We start from the raw sequence: 24,448 nt of genomic DNA, 5'->3' as shown, positions 1-24,448 counted from the left end.
TTTGTGTCACAGCTTGCAGCTATACTCTAAACCATCCATCCTGTGATATTTTCTTGCAAACAAACAAGCTATGTTTGCATTCAGTAATTCTCACGATGCCTGATACAAACAAATCTGTTGTTCGTACCCAACCGCACAGTCATGAGAAGTGGTTTAAGCTGGGCTTGACTGACATCCCACTCTGTACTTTATGTAACAGGAAATGTTAAACCTTTATCATCTTCATTAGCGTATGGAGCCTGCTGGCACTTAATTCATAGCATAGCTAAACCAAGCTGCTACCTGATACACTGGACTAGAATGCAAGTGAGCAGGGCTTTATTCTAAATTTAAATCTATTACTCAAATCTTGCCAAAGAAGCATTTCATATAATTAATCTGTCAATAGAACCTTCTGTTCCAGCAGGGCCCTACGGAGCGACACCCTTTGTTCCAGGTCCTTCCTCTCACGGTCGTGCTGAGCATCTGTCTGCATCTTGATCTTGCTCTGGTAGGCATTTAGAAGCTCCAGCTCCTGCTGGAGCTGCATTCGTAGGGCTTGGTACTGAGCTTCCTGAGTCTCATCAAGACGAAGCTAAGGACAGAGAGGTAAAACAAGATCAAGATCCAAGAAGCCAAATGCATACACAGAGATGTGAGTGAGTCTAAAAGTCACAAATAAAGGCTCTTGAACAGCATCCACAGATGGACTTACTGCCTGAGTAGAAAGCATCTCATTGATGGAGTGGTCATACTGCTCCGCCAAGATGGCAAGTTTGCGGTGCTGCTCCTGCTTTAGACGCTTCAGCACAGCCTTGTGCTCCGACTTTGGTGTGGTCTCCAGCAGATGATTCCTCAGCACCTTGTACTGCCTTGTCTGGATCTTACAAGTGTCCTGGAACTGTTTTTTGATCTGTAGCTCTTTGGACTGTCATTTGGTGTAATATAAGAAAGTAAATCAATTACATATTCTTCATTTTTCATATTCAAAGCAAATGGACAACATAAGCATTTTCATTCAGATCTGTCTCAGCACATATTGCCTTCTTCAAAATACATCCTAATGTGTCTACTTGAAAATTTGATAGGTCCCCAGTGGAAATGTTCAAGCTTTGACTATTCTGAGAGTCTTTCATATGTTGAGTGTACTTGCATGCTCTTAACTCAAATTCTCACCCTGCGGCTCTTCGGTTGTTGGCGAACCTCCATAACATGTTTGCGCCTAAGTTCCCTCTCCCTCCTCTTGTTGTACTCCTGCTGATTAGTGAGCTCTGTCTGGTGCTGCAGGCGGATCAGCTCAGCCCTCGTCTTTTGGATGGTGTTGAGCTGGCGGAACTCCAGCTCTTGCATGGACTCATGATGCCGTAGAAGCATAGCATGTTCTATGTCCTTCTGGGTCTGACGTTTATTTAGCTCCTAATTGCATGATGGGGAAGAAGCAAAGATGATTCAGTTTGCTATTTAATCAATATTTGTAGCAATTTTAGACCCAGAATTACATGGGGGGGGGGGGGGCGAGAGAGAGAGAGCGAGAGAGAGAGAGAGAGCTGACCTCACGCACTAAATCCTGTTCAATGTTGTGCCGAGCAATCAAGATCCTCCGTTTGAACCTGCGGCACTCCAGCTCCAGGTACTGCCTCTGTCTGCGCTGTAAGTTAGCCTCCTCTTCTGCTTGGAAGTGTTGGAAGTTCTCCTTCTGCTTGGACAACCACTCTTGCTTTTCCTTCTTGGGTGTTGACTGGTTTTCATTCAACTCCTACATGGAAGGACAATTGTAACTTGAATAATTTTTTTCTTATTTCATGCAGTAAAGTGAACCACACTGTGTAGAGACGAGTGTATGAGGTATGAAAGCAGGGGAATCCTCTACCTCTTTAAGTTGTTCCTTGCGAAGTTTGTACTCCCGTTTCTGGGATTCCAGGAAGCTGTTGAGTTCTTTCTTCTGCTGGCTCTGGATATGTTGTTGGAACTTTTTCTCATCATTGCTAAAAGTTTTTGCCTGTTGATAAAATGCACATGATAATCAGTTAACAAGAGGCAAAGTAATGGCTCAAACTTTAGTAAATCTTGGCGAATGCATTAGGACATACATCTTTCTCCATGGAGGCCTGGTGCTTTTTGACAAGTTTCTCCATCTCCTGTGTGAAGCTGTTCCTCTGGTTCTCCAGCTCCTTATCCAGACGGAGCCTGTGCTCATCCATCTCAGCCTTCAGCTTGTTCTCCAGAGCCATCAGCTGTTTCTGGTGCTGCCGCCGCATGCGCTTGTAGCCTAATATCTGCTCCCTTAATTCAGAATCCTGCTCATGCTCCTTAATCTGGCGAGTGAGCTGGTTAACACAAGGCAAAGATGCTCTTAATATCATAGTGGCATGGAGTCAATGATGTGTTTTAGAGAACAATGCAGGCAAGATCCATACTGGGACACTGGGATTAATTACACATAAATTATTGAATTCTGGCCATTTAGAATAAGCATTAATTGATTGTTAAAGTCTGTCTAGGAAGGACCCACTTATGTTCAGCAGATGTGCACCAACAAGTTGACCTCTTAAAACCAAAACTGTATTTACCACTGAGGCTGTGCGAATAGTGGCGAAGTGTTCTCTGTTCCTTTTTGGCCGTGGGGTGTGTGCGGGTGGGGACTGGGTCTCAGCTGGCCGGGTGTGAGGTTCTGACTCTTCATTATAGGTCTGTTCCTCCTGAAAGTTGAGGGAAAATGTCATCAGCAAATAACACACTACAGAACAATCAGATGCAACCAAGACAGATGTCTCCCACTGGATTTAAAACTAAATAATGGACCAATAACCAATTCTTACTGGTTTGACGTGAATGACAGAGCTGTTGGACATGACTGTGTGGTCTCCCTCCATGTCCACCTCACTTTTGTCATCACCGGCGTCAGTGAGACTGTTGACAGAGCTGCTCTGGGAACTGGCACTGATTGACATACTGGGAATGGATTGGTTGCTCCCCACGCTGTTGACTGTACCCGTTCTACCCACAGAGTGTTCTGGTTCCTAAAAATGTAAAACACGTGACAGTACCAAGGCTAAACCAATGCTTAAACAAACTGCCCTTGACTGAAACTGACAGGAAAGGAGAACAAGATGCTAGCATGGAATGGCTGACAGTCATCATAAAGAAGACAGACCTCCTCCTCATCTTGTGCCTCAGTTGTGGGTCCATTGTGGGCTTCTTGAAACAAGATCTTCTTCATTTTGCGATACTGCAAATTGTCCAGCTCCCGCACTGCATCCTTGGTCCGATTTATCAGGTCTAACAGAACTGATTCCGGTCGCTTACGCTGAACAAATGCATGCTGGAGGAAGAACACAAAACAGGTTTTTTGTTAATAATATGAATACTTTGGAACCAGAAGGGCCATAACATAAGTCTGTCATTTCCCGTTTTTTTTCCCCATCCTGACCTTTAAGAGTTCCTCAGAGTTCGGCCTGTCTTGAGGAAATTTCTGAAGGCAAGAATCTACAAAGTTTCGGAAAAAATCCGTCCTAAAGAAAACACAGACACACAAAAAAAAAAGTTGTTCAAACAATAAGGTTGGTTAAAAAAAAAAGAAGCTTTTTAAAATTTTGAAAACTCACCATTCACTAGACTGCAGCATTGGGCTCTCATTCTGTGCTATGTGGTATAAGGCACTCATTGCATTCATGTTGAAAAGTGGAGGCTTCCTCTCAGCTACACACCAAGCAGCAGAAACATGAAAGAGACAGATGTGGACAAGGACAATTCAGTTGCAGAATAAAGAAAAAAACCATGACAAAATTAGTGAGCAAAGATATCAACTCTGTTGCACTCAGACCACACAACTGTGACTGTACCTAATTCAATGCAGGTTATTCCCAACGACCAGATGTCCACCTTTCCATCATACTGACCCTCATCCATAGCTAAGATTACTTCTGGGGCCATCCTACAAAACAAATAATAATAATAACAAAAAGATTTTAGCTGAACTTCATGAATGTGCTTTTTGAAGGAATTTTTAATCTAGATATTTCACAGCATACCAATATGGAGTCCCAACAAAGGAGTTGGCAGGACAGGCAATGGAGGCAGAACCAAAATCTGCCAGTTTTACCTGTCCTGGCTCTGTCAGCAAGATGTTTCCTGCCTTGATATCTCTGTCAAACACACAAGGGGAAAGATTTACAACTCTCAACAGAAGATAGAACGCCTGAGGGCCGTTAGTCCCTACTTTGCATCACGCTGCTCAACACTTAAAATACTCACCGGTGAATCATGTTGTGGGAGTGGAGATAAGCCAACCCTTGAAGTGCTCCATGGGTAATTGCAGCTATTTCAACTTCTTGTAGAGGTTTTTTGTGAACTGGAAGAGATCAATGAACCAACAGCAGTGTAAATGGAAAAAAGTCACAAGGACAAACTAGAAAAGAGACTCAAGATAGATTTAAAATAGATTCTTGGATTCAAAAGGTTTTCAACTCACCTTCTAACAAATCTGAAGCAGAGCCCAGACAATATTCCATCACAAGCTGTAATGAAATTTAAACAAAGGTTTTATGTCTTTTTAAGTATTTATCACTCAGTCAATTCTTAATTGTTTTTAACTGATTCAATTTAAAATTGGCGAGAGCTAAATCTCTCCTGTATTAAGATTAATTAAAAATTTCGAGTTCTGTAAAATGTATGGGAGGCATAATCTGTAATCCAAATGTAATCTCAAGGACAGCACAAGATTGAAACCTGTTGCATTAAATCCTTGATATATTTCAATGCAGATTCTGGCGCCGCACAACCTTTCACGTAATTGTTTTCTTCATGATTAATGGTTGTTGACCTCACCGTATGGTCCTCCCAGCCCCAACAGAATACTTAATATGAGCTTTTATTTCACGACCACAACTCGGCAGATATTTCATCTTTATTCTTACCCAGGCAGTGTGCTCGCGAAGGTAACATCCTTTGTACTCTATGCTGTTTGGGTGTTGTATTCGCTGCAGGAATTTCACCTCCTTAATTATGTCTTGCCATTTCTGAGAGAAAATTTTCACAAAGTTAAAAAGTAAAAAGCAGACAAATCCGATCACAAAATAACTTTATCACCGTTGTACTCATACCTCACTGGACTGCTTTCCACTGTAGGACATCTTCTTGATGGCCACCACCTCATTTGTCCGCACATTCTGTGCCTGAATAATAAGCACACAGGACACGCATGTGACCGTCATTCTCAGTTTAACTTCATCAACTGAATCTATCAATGCTAATGACGGTGTATATGTGGTCAGTTACAATGTTGTTTAATTATCATCTAGGGAGGCGAACATTCTGCAGATTTTTTAATCATCTACTTTTATATTTATTCAATTTTTTTTTTATGTACGTAAAGGCAGGTAATGGCATACATGCCAGATTCAGGCAAAAGGCTAATTTTCATCTGTAGTCCCCGGCAGGTCATTACAGAAGTCATTTTCAGAGCCTTTCAACACCGACATGATGTAGCTTTGGTAGGTAGTACACACACACAACACTGGAGCATCATGAACTGTTGAATTTGAGTTTGGGGCTTTGCATTTATGTTATTGAAAAACAGATTTTTAACAATATGCTGGGACAGAGAAGGTCTTCGTGTTTTATATGAGATAAACAGCAGAACATGTTCAAATGCCTTTGCTAATGCTTGTGTTACTAGCAGTAACAGTCAATGACTAGCAGTCATGGTCTTAATAATTTCTTCTTCAATTCTTTGCTTCCTCTTTTTTCACCTCTGCCATATATTCTGTCCTGCGCATTCCAAGAACATTTAATATTTCCTTTTTTTGAGCATGTTAACTGTCCCTCCCTTTTCTGCTAATAGAATTTGCTCTGTAGCCTTGACTTGGAATATTACTTCATGTTGTGAAATACTCACAAAATATACAGCACCAAAGCTGCCATGTCCTATCTCACGCAGATCTGAGAAGAGCTTTTCAGGGTCCTCCTTGAAGAAGAGCTCAGCAATTTCGGGGTCCTTCAGGCTCCCCGCCCGACTGCTGTTGGGCATACTGGGGAGATGGGGGGCAATGCCGCTGCCGCCAGTAACTATCTGGGTTTGCGACAGCGACTTAAAAGCCCCCACTGATGGCTCATCTGCAGGACAGTAGTTTCATGTGTTCAGAGCTGAAAATACAAGAACAAAAAAGGACATTGATTGAAAAAAAATTATATATATACATAAATTAAAAAATCAGCAGAGGGATGGACACATTGGCAAAATATGAACATACACTATGAATAAACAGAAAAAAGTTGCAGGTGAGATTTGAGAGGTTTCAATGGATATCAAATGTATTAACAATAAAAACTTGTAATGTTGGTTAATTACATCAAGGCAGAGCAAAATTTCGGCTTCAGGTCCAACAGCCACCTCTCAATCCTAGGGGTGGTGAGTATTTCAGGTAACTAGGTAACTATCACAACTGTTAATTGCCCTTGTTTTTGTTCAGAATGCCACACAAAGAATGAGACAAATGGAGACATAACCATATCGATACAATTGTATATTGTGTATGCTGAGCATGAACAAACCCTAACAATGTCATATAAGACAAGACTATTCCTCCAGATGGACGACTTACTTGAAGGGCTTCTATGTTTTACTGCATTCGTTTTATTTAGGTATGCTGAATCAATTATTTGTGGAGGAGTTTTATTTAAGAGTATATCTCTCTGGAATACCTACTTGAGTGAGGGAAGGCAAACAACCAGACATTAACTGAACCAGGTTCAGGTGTGGAGAGAGACCTAAAAACCTGAATCAAATCAAATGATAATTGTGTCAATAGTAAGAGCAAGTATTGTAATGAGCGGGCTTCATCCTGCCAATCTGTCTCCCATGTCAGACTGGTATGTAGACACAGACACCACAGCTGACAAGCTAGAACTAAGACACCAAGGTAACACCACACTGCCTCACTTGAGAGATGCATTTCAGTGAGAGGCCGACTTGTCAAACCTGTACACACTTGGTAAACACATGTCTTTAAACATATCAAACACTGTCTGCAATATAACCCTGCAACAAGTGATTAAAGGGTCAAATTACACAAATCACCACTATCCTCAGTTGTTTACATTGTTACTGAAGCATGCCAATAGCCCCGCAGCAGCATCTACGTCCCAATACAGTGTCAATACATAGTATTTTGTGGTCTCATCACATTAACACTCCACAAATTAAAGACTTTAAAAGCATCATGCCTTCCAAAATGTAATGACCGAGATAGTAAGTTCATATTGAGATTATTCAACATTGATCAATTATCCATCTGGCCTCTGCATGTAAAATACTGAAAAATAGATAAGAGGGGATTCTCAGCTTCTTTATTATCTCAAAAATAATATTTCAAAAGTCACTGACGTCAGCCCCCTTTAACCTTATGTTAGTGTGATTTTTGTGATCAGATTGCAATTGGACATACACTATACTTTATTTCTACTACTTTCTACATTGTAAATACACATTGAAGACATCAAATATATGACGTAAGATATGGAATTATGTAGCAAAGAAAAATTGTTTAATCACTGTAAATATGTTTTATATTTTACATTTCTCAAAGTAGCCACCCTTTGCTTTGCTGAAAGCACTGCAAACCCTTGCCCTTCTCTCAATGAGCTTCATGATGTAGTCATCTGAAATGGTTATTACTTCTCAGGTTTGCCTCATCAGGGTTCATTTGTGGCATTTTTTTTGCCTTCTCAATGGGGTTGGGACCGTCAGTTGTGTTGTGCAGAAGTCAGGTTGGTACACAGCCGACAGCCCTATTTAACAACTGTTAGAATTCATATCATGGCAAGAACCAATCAGCTAAGTAAAGAAAAATGACAGTCCATCATTAAAAAATTGCAAAAACTTTGAATGTGTCCCCAAGTGCAGTCACAAAAGCAAACAATCCCAACGATGAAACTGGCTCACATGAGGACCACCCCAGGAGAGGAAGACCAAGAGTTTCCTCTACTGTTGAGGATAAGTTCATCCGAGTCACCAGCCTCAGAAATCGCAAATTAACAGCACCTCAGATTAGAGCCCAGATTAATGCCACACACAGTTCTAGTACCAGACATATGTTTACGTCAACTGTTCAGAGGAGGCTGCGCCAATCTGGTCTTTATGGTCAAATAGCTGCTAATAAACCACGACTTAAGAAAAGCAACAAGCAGAAGAAATTTGCTTGGGCCAAAAAAACACAAGGAATGAACATTAGACCAGTGGAAATCTGTGCTTCGGTCTGATGAGTCCAAATTTGAGATCTTTGGTTCCACCTGCCGTCTTTGTGTTACACAGAAAAGGGGGACGGATGGTCTCTACATGCATGGTTCCCACTGTGAAGCATGAAGAAGGAGGTGTGATGGTGGGGGTGGGGGGTGGGGGGCTTTGCTGGAGACACTGTTGGGGGTTTATTCAAAATTGAAGGCACACTCAACCAGCATGGCTACCACAGAATCCTCCAGCGACACGCCATCCTCTCCGGTTTGCGTACAGTTGGACCATCATTTATTTTTCAACAGGACAATGACCCAAAACACACCTCCAGGCTGTGTAAGGGCTATTTGACCAAGAAAGAGAGTGATGGAGTGCTGCACCACATGACCTGGCCTCCATAGTCACCTGACTTAACCCAATCCAGATGGTTTGGGATGAGATTGACAGCAGAGTGAAGGCAAAAGGGCCAACAAGTTCTCAGCATCTCTGGGAACTCCTTCAAGACTGTTGGAAAACCATTTCAGGTGACGAACTCATGAAACTCACTGAGAAAACACCACAAGTGTGCTAAGCAGTAATCAAAACAAAGGGTGGCTATTTTGAAGAATGCAAAATATAAATTGATCACATTTTGAATTATTTCACACTTTTTTGTTTACTAAATAATTCCATGTGTGTTCTTTCACGGTTTTGAGGCCTTCAGTGAGAATCGACCACGTAAATAGTCATGAAAATAAAGAAAAAGCATTAAATGAGAAGGTGTGTCCAAATTCACACCCAGTATTCATATGGGTTTTCAATGTCCACGCTGAGATCTGAGAGCTGTCCAATCGTGCTCTCCTTCTGATGAATATCCACTGAAGTATTGCTCGCAGCAGGATATACTGTCACATCTTCCTCTTGTTTGCCTTCTGGCAACACCATCACCACCACAGAAAGCAACAAAGATGCTAGCCACCCATGTTGGCCATACAACAGTGCAACTGCTTGCTTACCAAACTTGGGGAATAAGCCATCTTTGACATCTGAGATACTAACAACAACACAAAAGAATGCAGTGTCATGCAGCTGCTTTCATTTTAGCTAAACTCTGTACCACCATTCTCCAAAGGACAATGTAGATGCGAGAATACACCAAGGTTGGTGGGAGAGGATTGTCATAAGGACCTTCACGGTTGAAGACTTGGTGTCAGCCTGTTTGTTTGTTTTTTAATTTTTAAGTTTGGGGAAGGATTCTATTGAAATCATCCACAAGAAAAAAAGGAACTTGCACTCAGCCATACTGCTGGAAAAAAGGGTCGCTGTGACTGATTGGTACCCAGCAACAGGTCTTGAATATTAACACTTTATCCCACGTTTGCCATGAGCACAATAACCTTCTCAAACTCCATGTGGGAGGTTTTTCAAGCTTTAAGGTCAGTGCAGATCCACTACATTAGTTTCCACAACGCCCCCTCCGAGGACACGAAACAACGTTACTCCTGAAAAGGAGCAATTCTGTCATACTGCAAGCTGCTGTTGATCATCATTTCCAGTATGAGCCCCACCTACTCAATAAAAAGTAGTACCACCTCAAGTAGTGTCCACCACCTCCGTGAAATATTTCAGCTGACTAAGTTGTTGTAAGCTGACTGGAGACATATTTGCATTTACACTTTGGTTCAACGTGTACAAGGTACATCCCTGACCATCTCAAGGGCATGCATTTACACCTGTTCTTTCATAAGATTATTGGCATTATAATGCCAGGTGTTAAAGGGGTCTTGAGGTGTAGGAACCAAACGTTCAACAATACTAACTTATTTATAGGTTGGAGGACTCATCTCTGTACTATTCTGCTGGATATGGCTGAACAAAGCTGAAATGCAGAAACTTCAGGAGAACCCTAAAACTCTAGACTTTGTAAAATGCATTAATACATACAGAAACAGATGAGAATGACATGAAGGCCATTAGGAACAGAGGAACTGACAAAGTCATGAAAAAAATGAAGGGTTGAAGAGGACACTTGTGAGATATCATCAGACATCAAACAATGAAAGCTCCAAGGGATACCACTATAAAAGATGAAAAAGTCTTAAACCCTTGGTGATTTCTAAAACAGGACAAAAGGTACCAAAAGGCTGAATAAGAGTGACGCAATAATAAACTGGTGATGTTTTTCCAAGTTTAAACAGAGTCCACACATAGATTCACACATGAAAAAGGCATTGAAGGTAGGATCGTTAACATTCAGGATATACTCACGAGTCTGACACTAAAATTAAAGCAGCATACATAAAAACCAGTGTCCAGCATTTGCAGATTCAACAAGTCAACCCTCTCATGTCAATTAAAAGTCCTGAGCTTGACATTCCATTATAAGCCATTGAAGGTGATCCTGACGCTACTGTAAGAAATTCATGAAGGCAGTCTTCGTAGGAGCATTTAGTCAACTCTCAAGTGGCAACATTAACTTTTCTGGCGGTTTCACTGAGATGACGAACATTTGGCTGACTTCTGAGTCACTGTGTTAAAACCAGTGCTCTCAAAACCCTTGAGGAGCGGCAAACTGGAGCCCAATCAATTTATCTGCAGAATGACAATACTGGCCGATTTTGGCCTTTTGAAGACTTGAGTCATGATTTTAGTTCAATCTGTTAAAACGATATTCAGTAAAAAGCTAGAGCATTAATGTGATGGCTAGAATTATTAAGTATTTTAACGGAAGACAGTAACCATGACCTGTTTGTTTGTTATCGGTTTGTTGTGTTATACATAGATTCTGCAATTCAACAATAGTATGTGTTAACACACCAGAACATTAAAATGGTTTCCACATGCATGTCATGGCTCTTTCCACAACAACAAAGTGTAGTTTTGTCAACGGCTCCCTTTTTCCACTTTTACGGTGGGTGACAACCAGCATCATTATCACCACCGACATGATCTATATATTTGCTATAATTTCATCATCTGAATATGAAATAATATCAAATTCCTGTTATCTACCACTAATTCATTGGGATACAAGTTTTTTGTGAATAACATGCTGTAACGCAGATGCACACTGTAAAAGCTCACAGAGGATAGTTTACCAAATCCATGCAGCTCAGATGATCAGCTGCAAAGATGCAGAGCTGACGCTAGAGTCACAAGACTTCTTCACTGCCTGAAAGAAACAGCTCCCAGTTCAAGCAGACATCTTTTGTCTCACAACACCACTAACAACTCACTATTCCACAGATACAGACGCAGTCCTTAAATAAAGCCTCATTACCATGTAGGACTGTGCCTCTTTACTGCCATTGTTCTTTACCTCATTGTTGTTTCATGAATGAGTTTGTTGTCATATCTCATGGAGGAATTTTCAAATGTGGACACGTGAGCACCAAAGCGAGGGATGATAACTGATACCTTCATAAAACACCCTTACATTCTGACAAGCACACACACTTGCACAAGAATGTAGCAGGACAAGACAACAAAGCTGCAGCGTTGGAATTCCCAATTCATGCCCTCACTGTGCTGCATTTCCTGTTCACACAGCTATATGGAGATAGGAATGGGGCCTGGTGAGCATTTTAACTGATTATCTGTCTTTCTTGTTCTGAAACCCAGAGCAAAGTCAGCTAAAGTGAAACATGATTGTCATCACGTTAAGTAAACAATATACAATACAATCAATGATTAAGGTCTGTTGAGTAATTTCATTTAGTCTAATCCATGAACAAAAACACAGTTTCAAAAGGTTTCAAACACTAAACTGGCCTTTTCCACTTTAAACCATGTAATATCAAAACACACTGTTTTTTCAGGTTTGTTTAAGAACACGTCTACTAAACATTAATAAAGTAAAATGGCATCCCAGCTAAAGACCAACACTTCAACCCTTCATGCGGGAATATGTCGCACAAACAATACCAGCAACATTATAATCCTTTTTTCGGGGATAAAACAGATAACCGCCATCACCTCCAGCAATTTTAATACATAGAGTAAGCTAACCAAACTTACCTGTAGCTAAGCAATAACGTTACTTCATTGGAGTTGCAACCCATGAGAAATAAGAGAGAATACAAAGATTAACTCAAGGGTGTCACTTTCCTCCATCTATTTCGACTGTTTCTCGAGAAAACAAGTCTTATTCTGTCATATATCTAGAACCTTGTGTTACATATTAGGAAGTTTCAGCAGTCCCCCAACTAGCAAACGCTGACTGTTAGCTGGAAACCAAACTTGACGTTGGCTTGACTAAGTTACGTGTCATGTGATAAAACCATCCCAGCCATTAAAAATACGTGTTAACTACGTGAAGAGTTAAATAATTACAGGAATTTTAAGTAACTATACAAACTTTCAGCGTGTTGTATTACAGCCAGCTAAACTAGCAGGCTAAGCTATGTGATGTTTGCTATGTTAGCTTAGCCAGTTAGCTGAAACTCACCCTCCTCTGACAGGCCAGGTTTCAGCGGTGTAGAGAATGTCGTGTAATTCAAAACAGTTTGGGATTATAAATGTGTTCTTCCCTTATCATTCCCAGCGCAACAAACAAGATTTCCAAATTATACTGGTTCTTGGCGCTGTCAGTCGGTTATAAAGTAAAGATTAGACAATTAATACAGGTTAAAATCCCCACCCTTGAAGTAACTGGGGTGCCAGAGTAGTCGAATCCCACTCCCAGGCAGGTCCAAAGATGGCTGCCGAGCACTCCACCGCCGCCTCCCTTCGTGAAAACACCAAACACGTTGAGGGGAATGTGAGGGAAGTTCAAACACCTCCAAAACACCCATAAACAAGGCACGATAGTATCCGCTGTGTATTTACATTAAGTCAAAATGTGGCGTAGCACACTGGCATGCTGGCTAACTACTTGAATATTTAGCTGTGTAGTAACTCTGACTGTCCGCCTTCCTTCGACATACTCCAGCAGTTCCGCCCTGCCTGTTGCAGTAAACTCTCTCTGACCCAAAAACACCGAGAGGCGGAGACATCGTAGGAAAGAAAAAAAAATACAGTAACATATATGGGATTCTTTAAATTATTTTTAATGCATCCTCGCCTCTTTTTTAAGCCTGGAATAGCCTATATTGTGTAAAAGTATGCTGTAGTTTATCACAGTTTGACGTGTTCTTCAACAGTGAGTTTGTTGGGTTTGCATAAGAAGGAAGACAAAAAGGAAATTATTAGTTGTTGAAGTAATAGTAGAGGTAGAAGTATTGGTTGTTCATGTTTTCTTTTCAAGTTTAATTTTTTGGCTTGATGATAGCAGAAAAAAGTCTGCAGGCTATCATACTGTATATGCTCTTCGTCACCACCTGGGTATAATACATTGTAGATCTGCATTTTCCTTCTCAGTGGTATAGGTTCATCCGCCAATTAAGCAGATGCATTTTTTTGTAGTTTATTTGCAGCTTAAGCTAATTGCGATTTAAACTATTCTCATGTATTCTAACTGCTTTATAGCCAAAGCTTGGCTACACAATTCAAAAGTACTATTATGGGTCTATTAATATCATTCATTATAACTGTAGACTATTATAATATGGAGAGTTCTTTATATATATATATATATATATATATATATATATATATATATAATTCTAACGATGTCTTTTATTGTTTTTTTTTGTTTGTTTTTCTCATACTTTGTTATATTGCCCTGACAGTTCAACGTACGAAGGATAAAGTCACTTCATGACTCCAGTTACTGTCATCCACTGAGTGTTATTACCTTAACCTTGCGTTCCTGTTCCTGTTGAGTGACAACTTACAGGTGCAAAGTATAATATTTGGAACAATTATAATTATCAACAGAGGCAGAGGTTTCCAACTGGCTGGAAACTTAAATGCAGAATCCTACATCAGCAGACAGACAGCCATTTCCCCCTAAGGCAGTGCATGAGAGTCAGCTATTTTTCCACCGGGCCTAATGAATTTTCAGCATTTGTTGAATCTATGTGTGATGTGATATCGTACAGAGGAAACCACAAACCTCCTCTTTCAGTTCAAGACAATTCTCTCACTTTTAACATTATTTTTGTAACTCAGCCTGTACAAAAGCTTTATGTGTTCTTAAATGTCAGAACTTCCTTCAAGTTGGCTCCAGCTTCAGCATGAATGAGACAAGAGGTGATATGTGTCCTCTTAATAGGATTTGACATGGTGCTGCATTACACAACTTTGAGCGTCTACATGAGGAAAAAATGTAAACACATACTTACACACAAGGCTTTCACTGCAAACAAATGTGTAGGCTGACTTGTGAAAGCGTACACTTTACTTTCAGTGGATGATGGTTACTTGTTTTTATTCGATTTATCACTTATTGTATCTCTTTGTTTATGGAAGAGGAATAAGTTGAAACTTCTAAGTATTTCTGTAATATATTTATGTTATGTAACTCTCAGGATAATTTGTGCTTTTTAATTTTGTTAAGAGCATTTCACATATGTAGTTCTTATCAAGTAATAGAATCATGATTACTGTGTCATTAAATGTAGTAAATTAACAAAACATATTAAATATGTGTCCTTTAAATGTTAATATTATCATAAAATGCATTATCCCACGAATAACTCAAACTTTTATTTTGAAAAGAAAAAGATCCGGAAAATTAAGTGACATGCCTCTCATATGACGTAGCTTGGAGTCCGGAAGTGAGTTGCCAGCCTTCCCCACATGGTGAAAATGGCTGCGAACGGGGAAAAACAACAAGGCCATAGAGCCGGCATATATAAACAGAAAAACAAAGGGCACAAGCATGGAAAACATCGGACGAAAGGTGAAATTGAGAGGGAAAATAAAGGTAAGCGATGTTCCGGTCCGAAGAAACGCGCAGCAGCTGCTGTTAGCTTGTGTATGTGATGATCGCGGCTTAGCCAGCACACGTGTTGAGTTTCCAGTAACTTCAGATGTATGAGTTCAGATAGGAATGACAAGGGACCGGTCATATTCTGTGTATGTCGACTGAGCACCTTGGCGTAGTAATATTGTAAGACACAGTAAGTTAACATTGCACTTGCTGTAACAAATACGATCGCTGTTGTGTCACCTACCTCATTCCTGCAGATTTCATAAGACATCCACTGCATCACAAAATTTCGCAAAATCCAGAATATTCTAGAGTAGGGGTTCTATTGTCACAATAATTCTTATGAATCTCTCAGGGAGAGTGTCCGTGACGGCCATCACCAAAAAACAAAGACGAGAGCAAAAGAAGATGGACAGACGGAATAAAGCCAATCAACTACGAAGAAATAAGAAAGACATGGTAGAATCCTATGATTTATCTGATAGACAAGATAGTCTTTTGACCTGTGCAGCCAACATCCCCTGTTGTTTTAGGTTCTTTCAGAGAAACGGCGTCTTGGCAGCAGGGATGGGCCTCCTCACCTGGTTGCCGTGGTGTGCCTGCATGCTGGAGTAGATGCTGCTGGTGTTACCAAAGTGCTCCGTCAAGAGGGTGCAGGAGGCATCGTGCACCAGGAGCAGTGTATCAGTGGCCACAGTGACAGTTTTGGGCTGATTGTGCCTCGATTCAAACAAAGATTTACATTTTTAAGTCATACCACAGGTAAATACTTTGTTATAAATAAATGAATAATAACGACTAAAGATACATTGCAGGAGCATAGCACAGTAAGCTTGATCTTTAACTACCAAAGTCTTTTAATTGCATCCTCGAATCCTTGTGGACATTTTGTAAAATATGTGAAAAAATTGCATTGCTACAAGATGAAAAGATGGAATATTCATCTTCAACCAGTAACCTTGGAAAGTAAATCGTACCCATGATGCAACACTGTATTTTCAGTCTAAAAGGTTGTTTATAAAAGCAGTGAAACAGCTGATAAATGTAAATTCTAAAGACCAATTAGAACAAGATGTCGCACGACTACTTCCCTTGTCTGATGTCTCTTTGGACAGCTGATATACATTCCCTGCTGGATGTGGCAAAGATCGCAGATAGCCTGATATTTGTGCTGGACTCTGCTGAAGGTTGGGACAGTTATGGAGACTACTGCCTCTCCTGCCTCTTCGCTCAGGGCCTCCCCAGCTATGGTGAGTGTAAACCTGAAACCACTGCAGGTCCTTACTGTCACAAATAGTGCGAATGTTCGATTTTATCCACCATTTCTGATCTTATTACTTTCTAATCGGGTGTACATTTTCCCTATTCTTTGTTTTTCTTTTCCTAAAATGCCCTGTAGCTCTGGTGTGCCAGGGTGTGTCTGATCTTCCTGTGAAGAAGAAAGTTGAGTTCCGGAGAGCTCTGTTAAAGATCACGGAGATCCGTTTCCCTGATGCCCGTCTCTTTCCTCTGGATACGGAGCAGGACGCCACTCTTCTTCTCAGACATTTGGGCACTCAGAGACAGAGAAAGCTGGGTTTCCGCTCTAGAAGATCCCATCTTCTGGCTCAGCATGTCACTTTTACCCCAAACAGCCCAGCGGAGGGCCTGGGAGCTGGACCCACTGGCCTTGGTACCCTCTGTGTCTCTGGATATGTGCGTGGCCGTCCTCTTCAAGTTGACAGGCTGGTGCACATCAGTGGACACGGAGACTTTCAGCTCAGTCAGATCGATGCTCCATCAGACCCTCTTCCCCTCAACGTAACTGTGCCAAGACCAGCGAAGCCTGGCAAGGGAGGAGATGTGGACATGCAGGTAGGTGGTGTTTACATGTGATTGAGCTCTTAATGTTTCCCATGTTTGTGTCACTGTCGTTTTGGCCCTGGATACCAGATGGTGATAATTTCAGAGGAAATTGTTTATCTGATATTGGACTAAAACATTTTTCAGATCAAATCACCGAGAATAGAATAGAGTATACCGCTACTTCAGAACCCCCCCCCCCCGCCTGCAGTCACTGTGCGTTTGCATTACTTCAGTTTGTCCCACAGTAATCTGTAAGATGTCATGGTGGATTTCCTAGCTCGGCTGAACTGCAGCTTAAAGGGCAACTTCTATTTGCCTCATATTATACAAAGCTGCAGGCTTTATTGCATAAATCATATTTCAGTCTGTTTTTAACAGCAGAATTTTTTTTTTTTTTAATAAATGGGATAATGAAGCTGATGACACTTGGATCCTTTTTCCTCAGCGTCTATCTTTGTCAGTTGTGTTGTTGTTGTGCAGTAATGAACTACTTAATTAAGTGTAAAATCAAATTGGCATGACCTTGCAGCCGTGACGTAACCTCGACAATTAAAGCAGTTGCGATATTTAGGATAATTAGCCACCTAAACAAAATAGCAAGCAACGTTTTGAGAGTCTAATGAATGCCTGTCAGGACGATGACAAAAAAACAAAACAATTAAGATAATTGTCAGTTGTTGTTTGAACCATAAGTAGTTTAGAACACGCACAAACACTTGTATAATTGTTGAAAGGACCCCTAACTTATGTTTTTTTGCCCCCTCAGGATGGCAGTGAGGAGGACGCTCCGGTGCGGGTGCTAATGAAAGCAGACCCGTCTCACAGGGAGAGCCTGCAGGCTGAGGCTGAGGTGGACCCCATGGACGGAGAACAGACGTGGCCCACCCAAACGGAGCTGCTGGAGGCCGAAGGTTTAAATGATAATCTAATCTAGGCATTAGAGTTGTTATTTGGAGAAAACCGTCAAACTGTGATACACAGACACACAAACAGAAATTGACAAAAAGTTTGTACAGATCAAGCTTTTCTGTCAAGTTTTGTTTTGTTTGACCTATTTTGTGCGATTCAAGTTTGTTTGTTTTTTTTTATCTGGGTTTACACAGTCATGAATGTGAGTGGAATTTTAAAATAGCAATTTCCTGAGCCTGGAAAATACTTTGGGGAAAAAAATGTAAAGCCAGAAAATGTTGGATGAATAATGGAAATTAGCTTCTCAAATACCTGTGCATTATGGTACACATTCAATTTTAGTACACATTCATGTCTGATCAAACCAAAGTGTTGGTCGTTGTTGTTATGGTGGTTATTGGTCATTGTTGGTCTACCTAAATGCTTGTTTATCAAACAAAAATAAATCCCCACTGGATTACGTAGCAATATACAACACCGCAATGATATGTCTTTCTATGGCTTTGCTGTTCAGAGGCCAGAAAGAACAAACGTGTGATGAAGGTCCCTAAAGGAACCTCAGACTATCAGGCCACGTGGATTGTCGATGAAGATGAGGAGAATGGTGACTTGGACGAAGAAAGCAGCGAAGATGATGACGACGGTGATGACATGATGGATGAGGCCATGGACAATGAGGATGAGGAAAATAACTCTCAGGTACTGGCATGGCAACGGAAACATGATGCTGAATGTTAAGTTTCTGAGGCAGACAGTTCCAGTCGCCATGGAAACATAGCTGAGATGACTTTCTGCTACTGAGCAACAGCAGCTCACGGCCAGGCGAAAGATGAGGTAAATTCTAGTAATGTTCTCATTAATGTCTCGTTGAATTTCTCTGTGATGGAAGCAGAGTGATGCACCGAAGACAAGTGCAAATTCTAGGCTCAGAAATCAGAGTGAACAGAAACTGAACCAGAAGAAGGGACTGTTGAAGAAACAAACAAGACAAATTCTTGGCTCTGAACCAAATTCTTTTGAAAACGAGTATGTGCACACGTTTGTTTGGTCCAGTTCTGATACAATCTTGGCGAGCTTTTAATTCTCCCTAATGAGGAGGGAGTGTGTGCAGGCACCTTGAGAAGAAGCTTGTCCTCGTCAGAAAGGTTTGAGTGTCATTAGCTCTTTTTTCAAGCAGCCAATCAAATATTAGCTGACACTGCAGTTGACTGTAATTTCGGAGCTTCAGACTCTCCGCCAACCTGATTGCCTCCCTTCACATTGTCTGTGGTTTGTAGGCGACGTTGCCAACATACCGGAGGAGTAGCTGGTTGGTTAGCCTAAAATATGCCTGGAATCAAGCTTCATTAGCGGCTCTTGGATGAAGTGATGGTGTTCTCTGCATTGTTGTTTCTACTTCTGTCAGACCGAGCGGTGACAGCAGGATGTCGCCATTATGCTCGTTCATACAAAGAATCAGGACAAGAATTTGAGATTCATTAAAAAGCAATGTTGGCGAAAAGCAGGTCAGCGCATCTACTTAGAAAAGACAGGTGTGTCGAGGTGAGTGTTCTTAAACAAGTCAGCGCCTGCTCACGGCCTTAAACTTGCAATATATCATGGAAGTTTGCCACATTTCGATGCTGGACCTTTGTTACCGCTGTCTTAGAAAGGAAGCAGCTGCAAGTCCATAAACAATCCATAAAGTCCATAAATATTCCCGATTCCTATAATCATTGTAAAATTCTTTAGAAAAAAAAACGAACAAAAAAAACCCCACAACAGACCACTGGCTTCTGACTTCAAGATTATGTTGCCATAGAAACGTGAACCTCATGCACAGCAGGTTGTTTTATTTGTTTGTTTTTTTGGCCCTGCTCCCCAGCGTCCTGTCACCTCATGTATACAGGAAACAACACTTGCTGCACACTGGCCCTTTGAGTTCATTTGCTCATGTGCAGCTTGTTGTCATAGCAACAGAGGATATACACAGACAGGATAGTCCTCTAAAGGATGACGGTGTTAGAAATCACCGGAGTAGAAGCCATGAACGTTTGGGTTTCAGCGGTTCTGGGTCTGGAGCTGTGCATACGTGACCCACACTCAGTGCACGGAATGATTGAGAGGCACCGTTTGTGTTTTTATTAGTGTCTGTCTGTGGCCTGCAGTGCCAGGCTGCTCACCACAACAATAGTGTTTGGAGGAGAAGTCCCGAGAGAAGCCCCCTGTCTTCCTGGCCTGTAAACAGAACTTCCTGTCTGGACGAGAGGAGGGGTTGACCATTTATTTATTTTCAGTTCTGCTTGAAAAGGAGTCAGGAAAACTCCTCATGCAACAGCTTCAACACGATCTTTAATTGTTATTAGCATTTGTTTGATGTTGTGGTTTGGAATAAGGAAAAGTTAACAATGGGGAAAATGGTACTTCAAATGATAATGATTATTTTTATTTTTGCGGCAGGGATGTAGGAAAGGTTGTGAATCAGCTCCCTGCTGAGTGTGTCTGGCTCCTCCTGTCAGTTGCCAGTCGAGCGAACACTGTAGCCTTTTCCTCTTTGATGATTCACTTCCTTATGCTAATATAGTGGCCGGGGAAGACTCAAGATACTGTCAGGGTGGATGTTTGACATCGTTTCTCTTCACACCCTGGAAATGGCCTGTAAATGTAGATGTACGCAAACCAAGATTTACTAGTCGGGCACACAAGGCTGCAGATAGTTTGAAGGGCTTTTGGAAGCCTTTTGTTGTTATTGTGGCTGGGCTAGTCCTGTTTATGTTCGGCTATCGAACAATTGCAGTTTCTGAAATTAGAACCTCTTTGTCTTGGCTGGTATATGTGTATACGTGTGGTCATTGTGTGACTGGTGTATTAAACAAAATACCATAGCTTATAAGTAAAAAAAAAAACTGGACCTTTCAAATTCCTTTGTGGTCACATTAAAGAAACCATTTGAATTAGTATTTACAAAAATTGTGACTTTATTTCAATAGAAACCTTAACTTGTGACAAAAATGTATATTTTTGGATCAGCTGACACGATGATGGATAAAATGTCCTTTTCTTTTGTTGGGTCAAAGTCTCTCTCCTCTTGTGGCCTGGGGCTTTGCTCTATAAACATAAAACTGGACATTCACTTGAACATGGAATATGACAAATAGGGATGAGGGAAATAGATTCTTGGATGCATTGTGATTCCTGGAGGGTAATCTAAAAAAAAATAAAAGGCAGGTGGTCAAACCCATTGTGTTGGATTTGTTTTGCGACCAGCACATTTTTGCCTCTATTGGAGGCAGTTGTGGTCAGAGATAACGGTTTTCTGTCCGTTGACGCTAATGATGAGTTTAAAGTGGAAATGGCTCCAGAGGTCGCTTTCACAGCACATATCCCGGGACTCTTTGGCTTTCCTGTCAGCTCTGCTCTGCTGATTATCTTTACGGTTGTTTGACGCTGGCGACAGTCATGACTTGAGGCATTATGTTTCTGTCTGTATGCCCCCATTGTGAATGCGCTTGGCACAAACATCTGCTTGGACTTGAGGATAAAAAGATTTGATTTTGGGCGTTAAAGGTCACAGTGGATATGACTGATTTTGGGCTTCGAGCTTTTCGGCAAATCAGAACAAAATTTCACACAAATTGAACATTTTTGTGTCCTGACAGCTAGCGTCACTGTGACACCATAATGTACTTCAAAAACCCTTTTCTGGCCGTTATTCAACACGATAACTTCGGCTGTATTCAGACCAGATCAGGCGCTACATCGGAGACACAGGTTCTGATGCATTTGAAAGGAGAGAGTGTGCTTTACCTGTGGTGGTGAGGCAACTTTTGGAAAGGCGCAACCTGATGTCACGGTGCTGCAGCCAGTCAGGGAAGCTGGAGATCAGACTGGAAGTCAAAGTCTTCTCTGTTGTCCAGTTTGTCTTGAGTTTGAAGAGAGGAACTCGAGAAAGAGTCGGCATCGGTGGTACAGGATCTTCTCCCTCTCGTAATCGGTGAGCATCTTTTAGGTGCACATTACTGCCACCTACTGGATAGCGTGATTGCAGTTCATCATATGTGTCACACAAATAGCAGCACTGGATTTGGTTTGAAACCCCCCTTAGAAACAGAAAGGGTGCCCACATGGACGTAAACTGCAGCATACAACCACATGATAATTGTAATTTCTTTTGTTACATTTGTTCAGGCCCCTGGTTCAGGCTGTGCCTCAGAGGAGGAAGAGGAGGAGGAGGAAGAAGAGGTGTGCTCCACAGAGCGAGCAGGAGCAGATCAGCGCTATGATGAGCACATGGACGAGGCAGCTGAGGAAGAGGGTCTCAAACGTTACCGCGAAGCTCGAGTCAATGAAATGTTCCCTGATGAGGTGGACACGCCCCTTGACACACCAGCTAGAATCAGGTCAGCTCTGCGACCTATGCAGAACAGTTTTACACCGCGTACTGAGGCGCAACACTAAAATTGAAGCTGTTGCTTTTCTGTGTCCACAGGTTTCAGCGCTACAGAGGCTTAAAAAGTTTCCGCTCCTCACCTTGGGATCCAATGGAGAACTTGCCTCTCAACTATTCACGCATCTTCCAGTTCCAGAGCTTTGAGCGCACCCGCCGCCGTTTACTGGCTGACGCGACGGCAGAGGAGGAGGGAGCCATGGTAAGATGATGGCGACTCTTCCTTGTTCCTTGGATTTGTGCATTTGCTGACTCCTCTGCATCTCTCGTAGGTGGGCTGGTATGTTACTCTGCACATTAGTGATGTGCCTTTTTCTGTGATGGAGAGTGTGCAGGCGGGTAAACCTCTGGTATTAGTGTCCCTCTTACCCCATGAACAGAAGGTACGGACCTCTGAAAGAAATTCAGGAAAACTCAGACATTTTTATAGTTCTTGACTTTTCTGGATGAGTCTTTGTTTCCCACCTACCTTCTATGCAGATGTCAGTGATGCAACTTTTGGTGAGGAGACATCCGAGCAACACAGAGCCCATCAAATCTAAAGAAGAGCTGGTGTTCCATTGTGGGTTTCGGAGATTCAGAGCTTCTCCCATCTTCTCTCAGCACACTTCAGGTAGGACACCTCTCAAGCATCGCTTGGTTTCTCGGCACAAGTGGAATCCACCTGAGTGAGACACGTAAACTGCTGTAAATGCGCCTATGACACACTGATGTCCAAACCACCGAGACCACATTCCTGTAGTAGTTTGAACACAGTTGGGACCTGGCCCACATTGAGGACCTGCCCAGGAAGTCTTCTCTTCCATCAAAAAAATACAGACGGGTTTTCGTGCTAATGACGTTTTATTGCAATTATTATTGTTAGGTAACATCGGATAATTTTAAAAAGTCAGTAGAGATCTCTTACTCTTAATACAGTTGTAAAAGTTTCGTGAGGGATTTGGTTATTCAGGAACAAACTCAGCCTGCATTGTTTTGATTTCTAGTTTAAACTTTCAACTGATTGGAACGAGCTTGATGTATAAAAGGTGACACAAAATTGGAGTTTATCTTCATCTCATTTGTCAATAATGTGAGTACGGTGTCATTGTGGGCCGGCCTTCACAGCCCAGGTGTCCCAGACATTCCTCCGCTGCTGAGCTCGGCGAGGACAACCTCCTCGACGCGCCGATGTCACATCTGAATCTGGTTTAGCTGCTGGTTGTAGCGCAAGTTGTAAAAGGAGTTACTGAGTGTTTGACTTGGCTCTGCTCATCTGTAGCTGACAAGCATAAAATGGAGCGCTTCCTCAGGCCAGATGCCCCCACTGTGGTGTCAGTGTACGCTCCCATCACCTTCCCCCCCACGGGAGTCCTGCTATTCAAACAAAGGCCCGATGGTGAGATGAAAAGTCCCATTTATATTTGAAAATAAGTAAATTGAATTATGGTCTGGCTGCTTTGATTTTAAACTTTTGACCATCCATTCTGCAGTTTGTTTGCTTGATTTATTCAATTATCCACTCGAGATGATTCTGTGCTGGTACTTGAGCTTGTGTTCTTTTTATTGCCTCCGTCTAGACATGCAGGACTTGGTGGCTACAGGCAGTCTGCTCAGCTGTGACCCTCAACGGGTTGTGCTGAAGAGGATTGTACTGAGCGGACACCCGTTCAAAATTAACCGGCGCTCTGCAGTCGTCCGTTACATGTTCTTTAACAGAGGTGAGAGGAAACGCACTCTTCTTTGACTCATGTTTTTTTTTTTCCTTGCCTGTTGCTTTAACTGGCATACTACCGTTCTTGTGTTTCCTTCCGTGACAGATGATATTATGTGGTTCAAGCCTGTGGAGATGCGAACCAAGTGGGGTCGGAGAGGCCACATCAAGGAGGCATTAGGTGAGAACATCTGCAAACAAAGTTGTTCAGACACATTCCAGAAGCTGTGCACCTGTTTCAGGAAAATCCAATTTCGTGGGGGTTATTTTGTTGTTGTTGTTGTTGTTGTTTTTCAGGCACACACGGTCACATGAAGTGTGTGTTCGATAGTCAGCTGCGATCACAAGATACGGTCTTGATGAATTTGTACAAGAGAGTTTACCCTCGCTGGACGTACGACCCCTACGTGCCCTCGCCTTTACCCTGGGTGAAAAGAGAGGTCACTGTGGAGATGGAGGACTTGGACATGGAGTAGAGGAGGGGAAATGCAAACACGACCAAGAACATGAACATGCGTCACAAGAATGCTGCATTTCCAAAACTGTCATGCGTGTAAAATAAAAACATTTTGA

At 41.8% G+C, this 24,448-nt stretch overlaps 2 protein-coding genes across 5 annotated transcripts in view; one reads left to right on the top strand and one right to left on the bottom strand.

Annotated features, from left to right (window-relative positions):
- taok1a (TAO kinase 1a) overlaps window positions 1-13,137 on the bottom strand; it is a 17,225-nt gene extending 4,088 nt beyond the window's left edge. Inside the window, exons 1-19 of one of the 4 annotated variants that reach the window (XM_086216643.1) lie at window positions 12,828-13,137; window positions 5,876-6,123; window positions 5,082-5,153; window positions 4,896-4,997; window positions 4,451-4,496; window positions 4,234-4,330; window positions 4,011-4,124; window positions 3,822-3,913; window positions 3,585-3,678; window positions 3,410-3,491; window positions 3,134-3,301; window positions 2,799-2,999; window positions 2,550-2,678; window positions 2,070-2,306; window positions 1,850-1,978; window positions 1,532-1,735; window positions 1,156-1,395; window positions 695-907; window positions 392-574 (exon numbers count right to left, since the gene is read on the bottom strand). In XM_086216643.1, coding sequence (XP_086072769.1) covers window positions 392-574; window positions 695-907; window positions 1,156-1,395; window positions 1,532-1,735; window positions 1,850-1,978; window positions 2,070-2,306; window positions 2,550-2,678; window positions 2,799-2,999; window positions 3,134-3,301; window positions 3,410-3,491; window positions 3,585-3,678; window positions 3,822-3,913; window positions 4,011-4,124; window positions 4,234-4,330; window positions 4,451-4,496; window positions 4,896-4,997; window positions 5,082-5,153; window positions 5,876-6,007 — 2,535 coding nt within the window. In that variant the 5' untranslated portion in view covers window positions 6,008-6,123; window positions 12,828-13,137. The other 3 variants (XM_086216644.1, XM_086216645.1, XM_086216646.1) reach the window with 3 other exon arrangements.
- Window positions 11,645-24,448, top strand: tsr1 (TSR1 ribosome maturation factor). Its single transcript, XM_086216647.1, has 16 exons — window positions 11,645-11,763; window positions 14,834-14,996; window positions 15,358-15,461; window positions 15,536-15,764; window positions 16,118-16,252; window positions 16,402-16,856; window positions 17,614-17,758; window positions 18,271-18,455; window positions 21,924-22,135; window positions 22,225-22,384; window positions 22,455-22,565; window positions 22,663-22,795; window positions 23,444-23,560; window positions 23,742-23,882; window positions 23,982-24,056; window positions 24,173-24,448. Exons 2-16 carry the CDS (start codon window positions 14,870-14,872, stop codon window positions 24,349-24,351), a joined length of 2,508 nt encoding a protein of 835 aa, XP_086072773.1. The 5' UTR covers window positions 11,645-11,763; window positions 14,834-14,869; the 3' UTR covers window positions 24,352-24,448.

Source organism: Aulostomus chinensis, chromosome 10 (genome assembly GCF_037954235.1).
Source record: "Aulostomus chinensis isolate RoL2024-O1b breed Wild chromosome 10, RoL_Achi_v1.0, whole genome shotgun sequence".
Taxonomy (NCBI): domain Eukaryota; kingdom Metazoa; phylum Chordata; class Actinopteri; order Syngnathiformes; family Aulostomidae; genus Aulostomus; species Aulostomus chinensis.
This window is presented reverse-complemented; position numbering and strand designations above follow the sequence as displayed.

Excerpts from the sequence above, each read along its gene's own strand:
- tsr1 (XM_086216647.1), top strand. The coding sequence starts at position 14,870 with ATGGTGAAAATGGCTGCGAACGGGGAAAAACAACAAGGCCATAGAGCC. Across the intron at positions 22,796-23,443 it reads CTTCTCTCAGCACACTTCAG|CTGACAAGCATAAAATGGAG; the intron begins GTAGGACACCTC and ends GCTCATCTGTAG. Across the intron at positions 23,883-23,981 it reads TTACATGTTCTTTAACAGAG|ATGATATTATGTGGTTCAAG; the intron begins GTGAGAGGAAAC and ends CTTCCGTGACAG.